General features: G+C 41.6%; 2 protein-coding genes across 4 annotated transcripts in view; one reads left to right on the plus strand and one right to left on the minus strand.

The window, feature by feature from the left end:
• The first annotated feature begins 877 nt into the window (after window positions 1-877).
• Window positions 878-2,725, plus strand: ptrh2 (peptidyl-tRNA hydrolase 2). Of its 2 annotated transcripts, none has more exons than XM_067607452.1 (2): window positions 878-956; window positions 1,722-2,725. In XM_067607452.1, the coding sequence occupies exon 2, from the start codon at window positions 1,732-1,734 to the stop codon at window positions 2,245-2,247; it is 516 nt and encodes a 171-aa protein (XP_067463553.1). In that variant the 5' UTR covers window positions 878-956; window positions 1,722-1,731; the 3' UTR covers window positions 2,248-2,725. The 2 variants fall into 2 exon arrangements, with proteins under 2 accessions (XP_067463553.1, XP_067463554.1); XM_067607453.1 differs by having other exon boundaries at window positions 949-981.
• Window positions 2,726-4,037: 1,312 nt separating this feature from the next.
• cltca (clathrin, heavy chain a (Hc)) overlaps window positions 4,038-17,907 on the minus strand; it is a 33,929-nt gene continuing 20,059 nt past the window's right edge. Inside the window, exons 7-31 of one of the 2 annotated variants that reach the window (XM_067607449.1) lie at window positions 17,536-17,733; window positions 17,146-17,346; window positions 16,667-16,819; window positions 16,315-16,437; window positions 15,464-15,601; window positions 15,201-15,365; window positions 14,875-15,055; window positions 14,164-14,327; window positions 12,594-12,719; window positions 12,341-12,483; window positions 11,593-11,827; window positions 11,359-11,481; window positions 11,131-11,276; window positions 10,851-11,034; window positions 10,576-10,768; window positions 9,972-10,129; window positions 9,604-9,876; window positions 9,071-9,388; window positions 8,787-8,918; window positions 8,577-8,687; window positions 8,290-8,460; window positions 7,959-8,180; window positions 7,532-7,552; window positions 5,898-5,973; window positions 4,038-5,367 (exon numbers count right to left, since the gene is read on the minus strand). In XM_067607449.1, coding sequence (XP_067463550.1) covers window positions 5,234-5,367; window positions 5,898-5,973; window positions 7,532-7,552; window positions 7,959-8,180; window positions 8,290-8,460; window positions 8,577-8,687; window positions 8,787-8,918; window positions 9,071-9,388; window positions 9,604-9,876; window positions 9,972-10,129; window positions 10,576-10,768; window positions 10,851-11,034; window positions 11,131-11,276; window positions 11,359-11,481; window positions 11,593-11,827; window positions 12,341-12,483; window positions 12,594-12,719; window positions 14,164-14,327; window positions 14,875-15,055; window positions 15,201-15,365; window positions 15,464-15,601; window positions 16,315-16,437; window positions 16,667-16,819; window positions 17,146-17,346; window positions 17,536-17,733 — 4,089 coding nt within the window. In that variant the 3' untranslated portion in view covers window positions 4,038-5,233. The remainder of the gene's footprint in view (window positions 5,368-5,897; window positions 5,974-7,531; window positions 7,553-7,958; window positions 8,181-8,289; window positions 8,461-8,576; window positions 8,688-8,786; window positions 8,919-9,070; window positions 9,389-9,603; window positions 9,877-9,971; window positions 10,130-10,575; window positions 10,769-10,850; window positions 11,035-11,130; window positions 11,277-11,358; window positions 11,482-11,592; window positions 11,828-12,340; window positions 12,484-12,593; window positions 12,720-14,163; window positions 14,328-14,874; window positions 15,056-15,200; window positions 15,366-15,463; window positions 15,602-16,314; window positions 16,438-16,666; window positions 16,820-17,145; window positions 17,347-17,535; window positions 17,734-17,907) is intronic. The other variant, XM_067607450.1, reaches the window with a different exon arrangement.

A 17,907-nucleotide genomic window follows, 5' to 3' on the forward strand; every position in this document is an offset into this window, starting at 1 on the left:
TACATAAATTTTAAAAAATGTGTTATTGTTATGAACTAGAATGAGGTCATCAGTCATAATAACTTAAACCAATTCCATGATGCCTGTGTGACAATAAGAGGTATTTTTTTAAGCACAGAATAGTGGTTTTAGAGGGGACCATTTTCTTCAGACAGCTGTGCCAAAGAACACACTCTGACCAGTAGCAAAACATCCCTTAACTGTGTTGATGGTGAAAACATACTGCCCTCTTTGTGGAGCTTTGTGAAGCATATGGGGGAAATATTACCCAAACATCAAATCTTTTCACAGCTTTCTTAAAGTGGAGTTTTTCCTTACCGCTGTCACCAAGTGCTTGCTCATGGGGGAATTGTTGGGTCTCTCTCTCTGTAAATTAAAGAGTATGGTCTAGACCTGCTCCATGTGAAAAGTGCCCTGAGATGACTTTTGTTGTGATTTGGCACTATATAAATAAAATTGAATTGAATTGAATTAATCTGTATATTATCACAGTTATAGTCCCTTTTACTGTTGGTTCTTTTGGAGTGATGGGTCTTATGTTTAAAAGTCAAACAAGGCAGTTTTATTGACAAGGTGATACGTCATACAATTGTAACATGTTGAGCATTTGTTAAAGCTTAAATTTTAAGCTAAAATTAAAATATTTATATTTATTTTCTCTTTATTGCAATATTTTTGTTTTATTTTATTTTTTAAGACTGTATTTATCATAATATATTCCATTTCATCACAGTCCAAATGTTAAACACCACATAATAATAATAATAATAATAATAACAATAATAATAGATGCATTAGAATTAAATAAATGCAATTCTATATCTTTTCAAAAATGTAATTACAAGATTTTGTTTTATTTTTGAAAAGTCAGTTGCGACGTATGCTGTGTCGTCATCGCTAAGCGACCATTAGAAGCTTCATTAATGCAGGCAGCAGCACGTCGAGCAGAGCAGCAGGTATGAAATAAAACCAGAGTAATCAGTAAGTTGCACCGTGTTGGCACCTATAGTGCAGGAAATATATGAACACCCGTCTATTTGTTCGCCAAATCATACTTATTCTGAATTATTATTCTGAAGCGGTGTTTTTGGGAGAGAAAGTGTTAACTTTTTGCCGGGAAGCTAACGCTAGTTTGGCTAGTAAGTTAGTTTAGCTTGTTAGCCCGCGAAGTTATCGTTAAGTTTATTTACTGGATTTGGTCGAATCTTAAATTAGTGATGTATCGACAAACTGAACTGTGTGTAAATCTCCATGAAGAGGTTGTCATTGGCTCACAGAGCTGCAAACATTGTCAGAAGTGGCAGTTTAAATAACCACATGTGTCTAAGCTTGATGCTAAATGTCTGTATTTAAACATTTATGTCAGGCTGAAGAAAATTGGGTGAAGTCTGTTGATTGTTAGCTGTTCTGGAGCTTTTTAAAATTAAAACTTCAATCTCAACCTGAAAAGCCAACATGGATGAGATGTCTAAAAAGTGCTTAGAGGAAGGGAAACTCTTACATTTAAGTTTCCATGACAACTGGGCAACTCCATCTGCTGAGGAAGACGGTGTGATATGATCAAAAGCTCCAGAACAGTTATTGAATGGACCTTGTGGTGAGACTATTTTGTCAAGTGCTGTTCCAAGGTCGAGAATAATACATGAATCCCAACTTTCTAAATAAATAAATAGGTGTAAATGTGTGACACAGACTCACCTTCTTCCTCTTCTTTTTTGCAGGTTTAACAACATGGATTTGCTGTGTGGCCCGCTGGGCTTGGGTGTTGTGGCAGGACTGGGCTGTGGACTCCTCCTCGGTTGGCAGCTCCGGGCTCGTTACGGCTCAACATCCAAAAGCCTGATGGAAGGGATGGGGAATGGCACTGGTGAATCCAGCGTGATGGGAGAAGGAGGCGAGTTCAAGATGATTCTGGTGGTCCGAAATGACCTGAAGATGGGTAAAGGGAAAGTTGCCGCCCAGTGCTCCCACGCTGCTGTGTCAGCTTACAAACAGGTGCAGCGCAGGAACCCCTCGCTTCTCAAACAGTGGGAGTACTGCGGCCAGCCCAAGGTGGTGGTGAAAGCTCCTGATGAGGAAACCCTGATTGATCTTCTGGGTCACGCCAAAGAAGTGGGGCTTCCTGTCAGCCTGATCCAGGACGCAGGGAGGACACAGATTGCACCCGGGTCACGCACCGTGCTGGGTATCGGTCCAGGCCCGGCTGATCTGATCGACAGAGTCACTGGAGACTTGAAGCTCTACTAGATTTCTGGTTTGAATCTGCAGGACTTTCAGAAGATATCGATGTTAAAACTATCTGCAATGAAACCTAGGTTGGGCTACCATAAGTTTGTATTTTTATACAAGAATAACTGATTGTCAATTACTTTATTATTATTTTTTGTGCTATTTTGGGGGTTTGTGCACTTAACCCCATCACATTAGAAGTGAGTTGACTCTGGAATAACAGTAAGAGCTTGATGTTTATCACTTTACTGCGACAGATCTGTAGTATGAACACTTTGAACAGTTTTCATGCTACAGTTTACAGACCTGAGGAAACAGATTAAATATATTTACTGTTTAAAATGTGACTAGAGCAAAGCAATGATTCAATATTACCGTTGTTGGTCTCACATTGCAACCATTTAACAACACTGAACTATGGTCCCCAAATTGTGTTTGCCTAATGATCAAAATGAAGAAAGATCATCTCATAAAATGAATGCTGAAACTGAGAGAAGTCATTTTTTTATATTATAAAGTATTTAATATGAAATACTATGGAGGTCACTTCGATGAACTATTTAAGTTTTGCATCGCAGCAGTAGAGCTGGTTAATGCGATGTAATAATATTGTGATGAGACTGAATGTTTGTTATTTGGTGTTTTGATATAAAATAATAGCCATCTTGAATATTTTTTCCTGGTATTAAATGCAGCATTTGCTGTAGTTTCTGAGTTTATATCACTGTTGTAGAAAAGTGAATTTAATAACACCTCCACCTATAATATATACATTTACCATATGAAATCATTATTTAAGTCAAAATCATGGTCAAACTCTTATATTGATAGATATAAATATGGTAAATGACTGGTAGTAACTCACACCAGAACAGACGTTTTACTGGTCTGCTGTATTTGTAGCAGCTGCTGATTTACACCATCAGAGGGTGCCAGTACTACATCCTCATTCATCAAGTCAACCTTCTGTTGCTGCTGTTGAACAGGGCTGGTATTTATTATGCACTGCAAAAAGTAATGAAAGTGAAGGATAAAATAAAAATAGTATGTTCCTGCAGATTAACATACCACTCAAATTGTAAGGATTGTTTTTAAAGCAATGTACAATATGGTAGATAGAGACAATATCTCATTGTTTCTTCTCTGAGCATCTGAGTTGCTCTCAAGTTGCTTTTAAACTTTGCTAAAAATTGGAGTAAACCACTTGATGAATGTGGCTTATTGGTGACACTCAGCGTAGAACTTTCTTACTCTTAAATTGGTCCTTCAGGGTGGAAACAGGAACAGAAACTGTCAGAGGTGAAACAAAACCTGACAGTCTCAATGTGGGACATTAGCTTCATGTAGGTTTTTACTGCCGATACACCGTAGGGGATTTTATTGTTAGCACCGGTCTTTGCGAAAATTCACACTCTCAATCATTCAAATCGAACAAATTCGAAATAGTTTCCTGTTTGGATGTGATCTCCCGTCCAGTTCTGGTGAACTTGCAGGTCAGAGGTGACTTTTGCCCTGCAAATAACAGAAACACTGATGCAATATGTTTGGAAATAGAGATGTCATTATTTTAGCAGTATATCATCTTTTTTTCTTTTTCTTACAATGTTACACTATCAGACTTCAGCTGCAGCATCTCTGTCATACACTTTACAGTCCATGATTGCTGCTCAGTATTTATTTGTCACACATAACCGAACCATGTCATCACTTCCTCTTTGTGGAGCTGAGTGAAAGAAAATTTCATTGGACTGAAGACAAATCTGACTCGTACCTGTACAAAACAGTACATGCAAGACACAACCAGACAGTTCTTGACAAACAAGAAGCCTTTATTCTTTTTAAGTGGAAAACAAAACCGCTGTTTCATTCATTATGATCCTGATTATGCACAATCAAGTATCTTAAGTGCACAATTTAAATCTAAGGTAATTTAGATACGAATATAAGTTCAAAGGAGTTAATGATTGATTTCCTGTATACAAGCAAGCCTTTAAAACTTCAAATTACCACAAGTCCTGTATCGACGTTTCTGAATTGAATGAGTGGGTCAACTGAAAAGGTTAAAGGCAACCCTCAACAGGAGGTCAGGAGTCTTTAACTTTGAAATATCTCTCCTGCACACTCAAGAACAGTGACCTTAAATGATATTCTGCATGAACAAACCTGCAGCATAAAGAGGGGGCACGGGGCATGTTAGTCAAACACAAACAGGTCTGCAGTCCCTCCTGAAGTGGAATGGTCCCACGTTAGACGAGTATTTAAAGCGCTTGGAAAGGTCGTCTGCAAATTTGTCGGGAGAGTCCTGCATAGGCTTTGCTGGAAAGTATTTTAACTTTCCTGAAAATCGTATGTAAAATACTCTCAGGTTTCCTTCAAGAATCAGCCCAGAAGAGTATGTATGTTTGTGGGGACATGACTGGTGCGACGTAGTGTTTCAGGATTGTGGTCATGGAAGCGGCGGTCTCATGTTCAAATATAGAGGAACATAGAAGCGGTTTTTGTGTCTGAATATACAATAATTAAATGCATTTTACAGTCAGACAGAAGAAGCTGCTCACACACATCAAAAGGAAAAGGTTCTACATTAATTTCTTCTCACTACAGAGTGCAAATCAGATGCTTCACAACAGACCTTTTTTTTAAACTGAGAAGAGTACTAGCTCTTCCAACAAGCCCACCCTCCCATTGTACATAAACCATTTCCCATTCAAATAAAATAGACAAAAGAAAATTAATCTAGTAAATACGGAATGTGAGAAAATTAATCTTTGTGATTCATTCTTTTTCTTTGAAAACTGAAATAAAACTGAGTCCTTCATGACAGTTTTAAAAGGGGAAAAAAAGTTTTAAAAAAGAAAAAAGACGGGGGGGGGGGGGGGGTTCTCTGTATTATCCCACTTTCCCTGTAGAGGGCAGAGTGAGACAATAATGGTCTGGTGAAGGACTGTGAGAGATGGATGGATGGTAGCTCCAGCCTGCGTGTGGAGAGAAGGGTTCGGGGTCTTTACATGCCGTAGCCAAAGCCTGGCTGAGCAGCTGGCTGAGCGTATCCTGCAGGCGCCTGGTAGCCGTAGCCATAAGGTTGCTGAGGGGCCACAGGTACGCTGGGGCCTGCTGTCAGCATCAGCTGGGGTGTGCCTGCAAGACAAACACACACACTTGTTTACTTAGGTCACTTTTGGGGATGTTACATCGACTTAAATCCATTTACTGGAGACTTACCCCTAAAACTTAACCATAACCACTAGCCTGACCCTAACTTTAACCACCGACCCAAACATCAGCATTTTACTCATTGGACAAGCCGTCCCCAATTTACTGGTCTTTGTTTCCTCATCGGTTTGTTGATCTCGTCTGTCGGTTTTAAAAAGTTTTTATGTGGTGAACTGTCTGGTTTCATTTTCAGCTGCAAGAGTAAAAGCAATAGAAAACTATCTGGTCATATAATAACTTAACCCATGACCATCACACATTTATCAAGATAAGATGTGATAAGATAACTTTATTGTCTGTCACAAAGTAACAGTATCAAACTTTTTAAATAAATTCTGGTATCTGAACAACCACAGGGAATCCTTAATAATCCAGGGACTAAAAAGTGTCAGGTGAGGAAGCCTTTGCTTTTGATCACAGTGAAATGGACACTGATGTCATAAGAGGACTGTTACCATAGACGATGGGTTGCGTCTCTGTCGCCTGTTCCTCCTCTTTCCTTAGGGACTCTGAGGTTTCAAGTTTATCTACCTGCAAGGCAAAGAAATAGGTAATGAGAACAAAACCATAACACTTAATGCATAATTAACATGCTAAACAATTTAAAAAATTAAAAACAGTTGCGTATATTTTAGGTAACTAATGTGTGACAGATGAATGTGACCAGATAGAGGGGGTGCAAGATGCTTTTTTTAAAAAAGTAGGGCGGCCACTCTGAGCAGATATCATCCAGTGAGGCAAAGCAAAACAAAACCATCAGAAAAAGAAAAAAAAAAAAAAAACTATTTCAGGTGATTGAACCGGCACTACGTGCTTGAGCTTTTCACACACTATCCACACAGCATGTAGAGATGTTTACGGTTTGTACTGAACATAATGCTTTTAAGATGATCATTTTCATTTATTCTACTAAAACTGTCTGGAGGGTCTGTCTGATTGCAACAATAAAAGTAGCAAATTCTTCATAAAATTAAAAAAAAAACAACTTTAGGCAGCGATTCAGATGCAGCAATTAGCGAAATGTACATATCAGGTCCTCAGGGGAAAACAGGAGCACCTGAACTTATTTTTAGAGTTAAAAGTAAGAGCTTGCTCAGCAGTGCACTTCCACATCTTGTATGTATTCATTTATCATAGCACACTCAGTCTCTACATGCCTCATCAATACAGTAGCTATTTAAATGAAGTTCTCAGCACACAACTGCAACAAGCTGAAGCGTCCCTGTAAACAGTAACAATCTCATGCTCTTGGTGTTACACCGTTGGGCTGGCAGTGAATAACAGGCTGCAGCACTCAGATGCAGTTTGGTGGGAGGAGGAGGATGGAGGAGTGTGAGTCTCAGACCAGGTGCTGTCTTCACTTCAGGGCTTTTCTACTGTACGGGAAGCCAGGCACTACCAACAGCCGTCTGCTACATATCAGCAATACACACATGCTTGTTCCAACAACAAGGTAAAACTTCAAAACACATCAACCTTTTAAAAAGAAACACATCCAGCTTCATATTGTGCACTGTCATTATCTGTGAGGAAATGCACTTTTTAGTTAAATTGTAGAGAATTTATCATATTTGTTAAAACTTCTACAGTGTCTGGCACCAGTGGCCTGACACAATATGAATATAGAAGGTAAAACAGATAAAACAATCATCATTAAAGCTATTGTGTAAAGTGCATTTTCTCTAACAACCCCCCTGTGTAGACCATGAATATTTTGGACCTCTGGTTTAAGCTCTGTTGCAGTCTCACAAAAGGTAGTTTAGATGGCCATCATTTAAATTTAGATCATTATATACAATCAAAGCAGATTTTTTTTCTCATGAAAAATTGATCACAGCATGCAGGTTAATGCCAGCTGTCAAGAGGTATTGCAGCAGACTGCTACAGTTTAACTTCCTCAGACCGTAACAGAGTTTTAGTAGATACTGCATGTCTGCAACGGTGCCCAGCAACTATAATGTTCGACTCATCTTGAAAGAGGTCTCAGTGAGAGTGTAATGCGTGGTAATAGCTAAAACCATGCACACTCAAGGCCGCAGTCTTCCAAGCTAAACACTTTGAGATCAAAAACAGAGCACTTCACTTTCACCTTTTCCTTAATTGCATCAACCTGCAAGAGAAGAGGTGCAGCATAGAAGAAGAAAATTAAAAATATTTCCCCAAAAAGAAAACTGGTAGAGGAGACAGACAACGCCAAGTTCTAAGAATTCTGTATATATCTTTCATTTGATACTGTAAGTTTTGGTCGATACTGTACCTTCATATTTTAAACACTGCGAGATTATAAATTTGTCAACATGCCAGATGTTCAGATCATTTGCAGCAGTTATGATATTCTCTAATGTACATTATTTATGAGCTACAGTTTTGTAAACTATCTGATTTAAGAAACTTAAAAGGACCAGAAAAGGAAGAGATGGTGAGATGATAGCAGTGTTATACAGCTATATGGCCTGCATTTATATCAGACTCCTCAGTTCACTAACGCCAGCCTGAACAGGAAGCAGCTGACCCACCTTGCTGAGGTACTCCCTCATGACCTGAATGAAATATGGCATAGAAAAGTCCATGATGTTGTGCCTCCAGGTGGTCTCCAGCACCACGTCAGGCCGCAGCAGGTCATAGCAGGTGAACAAGCAGGCGGCAAAACACTCCTTCTTGTCCTCCTGTAGGAACCAGGACAGCAGCTCCTCTGCCAGCTCTGTGTCCTTGGACTCTGACGCGTACTGCATGGCATCCTGCAGGAAGGGAATACAGCAAACAGACAGGTTCAGGAATGCTCTAAGTTAAAGTAAGCAGTGTATAAGAAACAAGAAAATAATGGTGATTGTTCAGTGTGAAGAGCACCTTGTAGAGCTTGTCCTTCTTGCACAGCTCCACGCTCTGTTTCCAGCGGTTGTTGCCTTTGAAGAGGTAGGCAGCAATTCTCCTGAACTCGATCAGCTCGTGCTTCTCCAAACGCTGGGCCAGTGAGATGTTGTCGAAGTTGTCGTAGGCATCTATTGATGTCCTCAGTGCCTAACGAGAGTGAGATGGGAAAAGGGGAGAATAATAAATAGAAAAATAATGAATGAATAATTTACACAATAAAAACATTTAATGACATACAGTCACACTGTCAAATGTTCTCTCACCTGATAGTCCTCCTCTGTGATGAAGAGGTTGTTAAGTGCTTCGTTGACTGACTTGTTGTTGTGGTTCTGTACTGAGCGCAGGTAGGGCTTGACCAGTGGCAGCTGTTTCACCTGGAGACACACATGGACAATGATCATCTCAACCCTAACAGACAGAAGACATTTCCATCATACTCCTTCTTTATCTGTATGAGAAAGCTTTAAGTGTACCTTGCTGAAGAAGTTGACAGCACGGGAGTGGTCCAGTCTGGGGGAAAGCACTATGAGCAGATCATTCAGTAACAAGGGCTTGAACTCCAAATAGAACTGGACGGCTTTGTAGTACAGTTCCACGTTGGCCACCTACACAGGGTGCAGAGGGAGAGGAGAATTTAAAGACTAAATTCAAGGAGTATAAATACTGGAGATATGAGACATGCTTATTATGATTATTAACCAAATAAAGTCAGACACACAAAACATCAAAATATTTTGGACACTGAATCAAAATGTACCTTGGTGATGATGTCTTTGAACTGTCCCTCCTTCCAGGCGTCTGTGGGGTGGTTCATCATGGTGATGATAGCGTTGTCGTACTCTTCGTACTTGTCATACAGGAACACCAGCTCGGCCCACAGGTGAGCCTGCTCTGCTGCTCTCAGGACCTTCGGGATATTAACTCTGGACCAGAAGAGCTCCAGATGCTCCCTCATCTTCTGGGGCTTGAACTTGGAGTAGAGGATGGCCAGCTCAGTGAACATCCCCATGTGAGCGCGCTCCAGGCCCAGGGCTGCCTCCAGCATGGTGATCAGCTCCTCAAAGTAGCCACGGTCCTGAGAGAAGAGAGGGAGGATTGCATGTGGTAAATGTGTGTGGGCTATGTTTTCATTTGTATAATCAGGTAAACTGATTGTAAACACTGCACACCTCTGTGCTTTATGATTTGCCAAAAATAACCTGTAACCAATTGATGACACAAATATATACACAAAGAATGCACAACTCTTTGCAAACTAATCTTTCACCCCTCCCTCCAATTCCATCTTACCTGGTAGTAGTTGATGAGCTCTTCCAGCTCGTCGGCGTGCACCACGATGTGGAGGCCACACATCTGGGCCAGTCTGAATTCCTTTCCATCCACGCAGGCAAAGCACACCTCCTTCCAGGTGCGGGTGCTATTGGCCTTGCGGGCGCCGTCCACAGCAGCCTGGTACTCCCCGAGGTGTACAAGAGTTGAAGCCAGACGGCCAAAGTTGGAGACGTTGTTGTATAGCAGCTTAGCAGCATCATACATTTTCTCGTCATAGCAGCGGTCACCAACCTACAAGAGAATACATAAACATACAATAATGACATGCAGTTCCATTTTTGACTGGACAGCTAATTCACAGAGGGTTGTATGAAAGTGAGGCTAACCTGCTGGATGTGAGCATTGTTAGGTCCGTTGATGAACTCCTCCAGTTCAGCCAGGCGATTGGTTTTGGCCAAGGCAAAGATCAGCTCTGTCTCCACGTAGGACTCACGGGCCTTCTTACGAGCCATCTGAAGGAATTTGACCAAGTCCTCCCAGTTTCCTGGAACACAACATTTAGTTATTTAAATATGTTCAAATTAGTCATTTTCTTCTTTTGGTAGATGTAGAACACTGCACTGTATTTAGTGCTGAGAGTGCTCTTTCAATAAGGACTTGCTGCAGTGGCTGCAGCTGTCCGCAAATACAGCTGGAGGACAAATCTCAATCACTGAAACTCCCACAACCCAGTTAATGTGCTCTGTATTGATTTATTACATTGAAAGCGGCACTGGCAAAAAAAATAACAGCTTTCTCTGAAAAGCTAGTAAGTGATCATCTCACAGTAAGTCAGATGGTATCCTCTCCCCCCCATGCTGTGCTCAGTTCTAGAAAGCCCTAATTTTGCAAGGCTTAGAAGCTTCAGAAACTATGTAATAAAATATAAACTAAGTCTGATGCTTTCCCCCCCACCACCTTTTCTTAATTGCACTCATCAAGTCTCCTTACCGCTCTTATCAGCAGCCTGTACCACCTCCATGTATGCAGAGGGGTCATCGGCTTTGATGTAGGAGTCGATGGCCTCCTTGACCAGGCCCTTCTGTAACTGAGCCTTTGCCAGCTGGCTCCACACAGCCGGCTCATTGCAACGCTCTGCAAACTCATAGGCCCGGTCCAGGTTGCCAATATGTTCGATCAGCACCTAGAGGGGGAAAAATGTTGACGATCAACACTTCCTCAGTGAATAAGGTATTAGTCAAGCTGTTTAGGAGCTAATGACTGACCTGCACAGCAGAGGTGTTGACATCAAACTTCTTAAAGATGGCGAAGGCTTCCTCAAAGAGCTCATTGCTGATGGCGATGTTTGCGATATCGGGAGCGTCGTAGTTGTCTAGTCTGTTGATGTATTCCATCACACGGGTGCGGTCAGCTTTGATTGCAGTCAGGATCAGCAGGTTCTGCAGATTTCTGTGGACGAGAGGAGAAGAGGAGAAGACATGGAACCCTGAGTACGCTTTCATTTTGAATACAGCAGATAAAATTCAAAATATTACAGCTACACACCTGTGTTCACTGAAGACAGAGTTGTCCAACACAATCTTCTCCAGCAGCTCAATGAGCTCGTTGGGCAGGTCGGCGGTCATGAAGGCCTTGACTGTGACTGATACCTCCTCTGGGTCCTGGGTTTCTGACAGTGCTGTCTGCACCACCTGAGAGCAAAAAAATAGAAGGTTAGAGTAGCACCAGGTGGTTGTATTAAATAAGATGAATCTCATCTTGTGTGTACTTTACCTGGTCAATAAGTGGACGTCTGAAGGGGTTGCTCTCCAGCAGCACACTGGCCCACAGCTCAGGATCTTTGCGACGGACCAGGTAGCGAGACAAGCTCTTGAACAGGGAGTTCTCATTGCAGACCTGAAGTGAAAACAGAAGATAAATTACAATGCTTACTGCTACAGGAAAGGCAGTTTAACAAGAGACATCTGAATACATAGTTAGTGAGAGGCAGGCAGGTACAGAACTCACATTGATCAACTCCTGGTCACACTGTCCTCTCTCATAGGCCACACAGGCCAGGTGCGGGTCTCTCTTCTCGCAGTACTTTCCCACCACACGGCTGTCATAGTAGGGATTTTCCCTGAGGAAGCGTTCAGGGTTGTTGTTGCTGTCAATGTAGATCTTGGCCAGGGCATTATGGGTAGCAGGCTCCTCACAGCCTTCATGGATACGAGACTCCAGCCAGGGCAGCAGGAGCTTCAGTCTGTAAGAGAAAAAAGGAAAATGATGACTGGGATGAAGCACAAGTCATATCCTACTTGGAACACTAGATTGACAAGGTTCTCCATGTGGAAATCAGTTTTAGTTTTGATAGCTTGAATGGATCACATATTCCTCTTTAGATTACTATTAATCATTTTATTTTAAAAAGCAATGTCATCTCTTTTTATTCCCTGAAAACATGACTTCTTTTCCGCTACTCATTGCATCAAAATTTGTATGACTCAGTCAACTTATAATGCCAAATGTTTCTGGCAGATTATTATATTAATGGTTGCAGAAAAATAAAGTAATGGAAATACTTTCATGAACAGAAAGTCCTAATGTTTTTTTAAATTGATCTACAGAAAGACAGAAAGCAGACCAATTCAGAGGATAATTAATTAAATTTTGGTGACTTTTAGTGTCCTAGGGTAAAAAAAACAAAACAAAAAAACCAGGCTGCTGTGAGAGAAAGTACTCGAACTTTAAACATGTATGTGGGAAGGTGCCGCACCTGTTCCTCTTTTCCACCTCAGCGACCAGTTCATCAGTAGAGAACTGTCCCCTGACAACCAGGATCAGGCTCTTGATGACATCCTCTGAGCAGTCCACATCTAAGAGACCACCAACCACCACAGGCAGACGGCTAGGATTCACCTAAGACACAAACACACAACAATCAATCTCTTTTTCTCTCTTACACCCATAATATGAGGATGTTTGGTCATCGTCATAATGCTTTTGAATGCGCCTCCATTGAGCCTCACCTTCTGAACGTAGATCTCAATGTACTTCTGCAGGTTGTTGCGGTACAGGTAGAGGACCAGGTCGTGGACAAAGTCAAAGCGGTCGCAGACGATGATGAGTGGCAGCTGGTCAGTGAGTTTGGCTTCCTGTTCGTCACACACATTGGAGGGAAAAAGGTCAGCAATACATCCCATCCAACAAGAACATCTCTATACCAACCACAAGACATCTACCAAACCTGACGCAACAAGGGTGATTGATTTTTAAATGAAATACACTTAATACTGAAGGTATGACAGTATTGTTGATGCCTGGTGACTTGTGTACAATGACAAGACATTTATTTCACATAAAAATGAAATTGAAGATTTTCCAGCAACGTCAATCCACCTTAAAAAGAATCACACATTTCATACCATATTACAGGGGGGAAAAGAAAAGGTTTGTCACTACAACAAATGGACGTCACACTTTTTAAGAGACGATAGGATGATTAAGTTGTGCAAAATTTGAGTTTCACAGTAGTGTGAAGGAACAAGACCTCTAAATATTCTACAGTAGCTTTTATGCTCATTAACAGAGAGCTGCCAGTTGTTGGATCAGCGCTAGGCAGCACTGACCACTAGTCCTCTGTACCACAATGCACTGCTGTGCTGACACACTGCTGCCGTCCACACTGATACAGGATTAACAAACTGGGATCTTGCACCTCCTCATATTATTCAAGAACTTGCTGAACTGTCTGGAGGCTCCTATTGCAGGACTACACACTATACGCACACTTTGACCTTTAATACCTTAATAGATCTCAAATATCAAGGACAGGAACCTTACTTGTTCACCATTAACTGCCATCACACACACAGAACATCCAATGAATGGCTATGTAAAGATCCGAGAGCACGGGTTGCACCCACAGTGCGTATATGGATTGTCATGTATAAGCATGTACGCCTCTATACAAATCCCAGTTTCAATCCTGTGCCTAAAGTTAAAGGGTAGGAACAAAAGAAAGAAACAAAAGAAGGGAGAGATCCTGTACTGTGGAGAGGGATCAATTTACCTGATACATGTCCTGCCAATCCAAAGACAAAAGAGGAAAAGCACAAGAGATAATTCACCACCATCAGGATGGTTGTTTGAACATTCTTTTTGACCAAAACAGGCAAATAAATACTTGCTAGGTGAGAGCTAGTAAAAGTAACACTATTATGATCAGAAGGGGACAAATATGCTTCTGTCAATTTTAATAGTTTGTAGTAATTTAAAGGACTGTGGACTCTATGCGATATGCAGTATGAAAACAGACTGAAAATGAGATTTCCAAAACTGAAAACCTGATGACTTTACTCTAAGACAAACATGATGCATCAATCTGGGAAACTTCAATGTCCTTATTATGTCTCAGATAGGATGTAACAATAAGAAAAAGGGCAACAGTATCAAGTAATTGTTCCCAAACAATCAAACAGGCACAGGAACAAAAAGATAAAGACTAATAAGGGGGAGAGAGTGACAAAAGTCAAAGAAAGGGCCAGGAAAAGTGTTTGATCTCATCTCACATCACTCCAGTGGTTCCTGTAGCTTTACCTTCAGGAAGTTCTTGACACGCTCAGGGTCGTAGCAGTTGCTCTCTCTACAGATCCTCTCCACCTCTTTGATCTGGCCCGTCTTGCAGGCTGCCTGGATGTATTTGAAGTGGACTTCAGGGTCCTGACTGAAGTTCACGATAGAGCCGAGGAAGTAGAACAGACCTGAGAGACACAGACAGCATTATGGATCCAGTAATATATTTTGAAAAGTTACAATTGACACAACGTAGCTCCATGGCTGCAGTTTTTTTCCCCCCAATTAGCTTACTTAACCTTTATGCTCCATTATTCCAGTAATAGATGTGCTGAACTGATTCACCCCCCAGGCCATTCTGCACAATCTATTGATTGTCCTGCCTCTGCTCTCGCCTACTGGTCTAATAGATAGTTAGTGGACATCTATCTAAGTACATGGGCATGAGGAAGCGGCTGCCAAATGACAATCTAATGTCTAGCCTGGGTACATAAATATTTCAGGTGAATTGCCCTATTGTACAAAATAAACTTAATGATTTCATTGGCTATTTTTCAATACTTCTTGCCTCTGACTGTAATGGGTCTAATGAACAAGCTTATCATCAGTGTGTATTAATTTAAAAAACCCAACATTTGTACTGATTAGATTATAGATTACTGACTTTCACTACAAAGCATCAAAAATACAAATATCAATTGAAGCAGTATGACAATATGAAGTTTGGGATCTCACCTTCAAAGCTCTTGAATGACTCAAAGAGCTCAGTGAGAGCCTGTGTGGTGAGCTGCTCGTGGTACTTAGAGGCCACCTGGACACAGATCTGCAGGTTCTGGCGGATGTTGGCTGACAGCATGGCCCTGAGGCACTCCAGAGAGTCCTCCACCGACAATGAGCCAAAGAAGTTCACCAGCCACTGGAGGTGGGGGAAGGAATGTTAGTTTGGGTCGTACAACATGTACTGGAGTATCTACCGTGGAGTTAATCAGATTACTCAATGAGCAATGAACATCTGATTAGAAAGTAGCCTCTAGTTTTAGTTTCATCCTGCAGAAGCCTACCTCTGGGTTGAGGAGGTGTGTGTGCACCACAGCACGCTTGATGTCATACAAGTCAGTGTAATGCTCCAGAGCCCTTTGCAGGAGTCCAGCCTTCTCACACAGTTGGGCGATGTGGGCGCGGTCGTAGTTGGTGAACATTTGGTTGCCCAGGATAGCATCAGCAACCTACACCCATGACATGAAAAGATAAAAAAAGTTAGAAAAAATGTATGCCAGTTCTATTTATCAGTTCCTTTCAGTAAAGTATGCGTAGATGTGTCCACCTGTGGAGCATGCATGAGGTTCATCTCCAGTAGGCGAGTCTGCAGTGGTCCCTCTGAAGGTCTGTTGTTCTTCAGAGCGTCCAGGAGGAATGAGGTGCACTGCTGGATCAGGTTGTACTCCATGAACACATCCACAATCTGGACAGACAGGGGGAGACACAGAAGAGAACTTTAAACTGAGAAAGAAGGAGGGACCATGCTTGTGGATACTCAACTACTACAACCCTGACATCAACATTACTTGTCAATACCCTTATTTGAAATACATGTACTACTGCACTGTAGCTGTTAGTGTGCAACACCTCCCTCCAACATAAAAGTAACTCCTGCTGCAGTCTGTCTCTCCTACAGCTCTGCACAACTGCACTGACAAGATTAAATGAGAGAGATGCAGAGAGACTACATAGTTCTTTAAAGCTGCCACTTACAATAAAAAGTGGAGGTTGGTTGAATACAACACATTTCCAGTTCCTACGATCAAAGAAAGCCTTCCATGTAATATGTTTATACGCTGTTACCTGTCAGTACAGCACTTTAGGCAATACTGGATGCTGTGTAAGCAGATAACATTTGCAGTGCAGAGAGTCTGCAGTGGCAGGAAGCAAAGGAAGACATGTATTTCCTTTGCACTACAGGATAGCTGAAGTTCACAGATGTCAACATGTCTTGTGACTCAAATATTTTCGGCAATTTCGAGGAAATGTATCGATTCCACTCTTGACAATATGATAAAACAGTGGAAAGTCAAGATCCATTTGTTTATATTTTGCTTATTGTTTATAATTTACTTTATTAAAAACATCCATGTGTTACTGATGGATCATAAGAAATCCATCTTCCCTTAATCTGACCTGTGTAATGTCAGCCAGTGGCTCTTCGTCCTGGACAAGCATCTGGGCAAACTGCAGGCCTTGTTCTGGGTTGATCCGCATCACATTCCTCAGCAGAAAGATCCAGTCTGGAGTGTAGCCCACCTGGTACCAAAACAAAACAGAAGAAAACAATCTACTTTACAACCTAGTTATAAGTTTGTAGAGACACACATCTTCATCAAGCCAAAAAACATTTAAACATAGTGCATTATACTATCTCAATAAACTAGGAATGGCTTTCCGTTTCAAAATGTATTTCATATGGATTGTCTTCTCTGTGCACTTCATCAAATCTAAGAGCTCAGATATCATCTCAGTGTGATAGACATACCTTCTTGGCGTACAGGACAATCTTGGGGAACTGACCAGTCTCTGCAAAGCACTGGATGACCTTGTTGGGGACGTTGGCCCTCAGGTAGACACTTAGGGCCAAGGTGGGATCCACTGCCTTCACCAGGTCACCCAGTTCCTCAGAGCATTCCAACTGAAACATACGACAAGTACGTAATCAGCACTGGGAGCAATTCAGAGTAATGAGACTAGAATTCCAAATACAATTTATATCTATATTGAAAACAAAATGAATGAAAATACAAACACACATGCATTTACTGCCTCAATCCAAGATTCTTTTGTTCACCATTAAGGCAGTTTAGAACCACCCAAATGTACAATTTGTAAGGGAAACTTCACAAATTCCTTGCATAACAGATGATCTCACATGATCCAAGATAATAGGCAAGTCATGTAAACAAACAGGCGACTCAGGAAGAGCCTCTTCCTGTGAGTGGGAGCCGAGCTCTTGAATACCTTGTCTTCCTTCAGCCACTTCTCCAAAAGCTGCTTTCGTCCCTGCTGGAGGACAGGCCTGCAAAGTTCCAGGGATTCAAACTTGTTGAGCTGGCCCTGGTCCAACAGGATGCCAAAGTACTGCAGCAAGGGGGAGGTCTGGCCTGGCTGAGTGGGAACGCTCTGAAAGCGACGGATGGTGTCTGGGGTTCGCAGGATACCCTGGGAGAGGAAATGGTCAACTGAAGGTAAGAATCTCATGATTGATAAAATGCAAATCAAGTGGGTAACTAAACTAAAGCAAATTCGACACAACAGCCCTGCAATACACAGAACTGTGAGGATCTTGCACTATTCTATCAGACAAAGTCAAAGAGGTGTTGATTGACCCGATACTTAAAGGATGAATACCTTTGGTGCATTGGCAGCCACCTTGGCAGCCTCAGAGTAGTTGCCGGCTGCAAACAGGTTGTTGAACTTGCGCGCAAAGAGCTCTTCAGCGCCAGCGAGGTTGTTGCGGACAGCTAAACGGAGAGCCAGATCTGGATTCTGCAGCACGTTAGTTATGTAAGGGATGATGTTTTCCTCTTCCACACAGACTGACAGCACCTGTGTTACATGGAAACATAGAGAACATTACAGTACAATGCACTAAAGACCACTCAGGATGAACGCTGTGATCATTCTGTCACATGTGATCCTTTTAAAAAGCTTTTTCTTTGTATAAATCTGATGAAAACACCACATTTTCTTGTAGTATTGTATTTGTTTATTGCATTGCTG

This window comes from Thunnus thynnus, chromosome 13 (assembly GCF_963924715.1).
Source record: "Thunnus thynnus chromosome 13, fThuThy2.1, whole genome shotgun sequence".
NCBI classification, from domain to species: Eukaryota; Metazoa; Chordata; class Actinopteri; order Scombriformes; family Scombridae; genus Thunnus; species Thunnus thynnus.

Excerpts from the sequence above, each read along its gene's own strand:
- ptrh2 (XM_067607452.1), top strand. The coding sequence starts at position 1,732 with ATGGATTTGCTGTGTGGCCCGCTGGGCTTGGGTGTTGTGGCAGGACTG.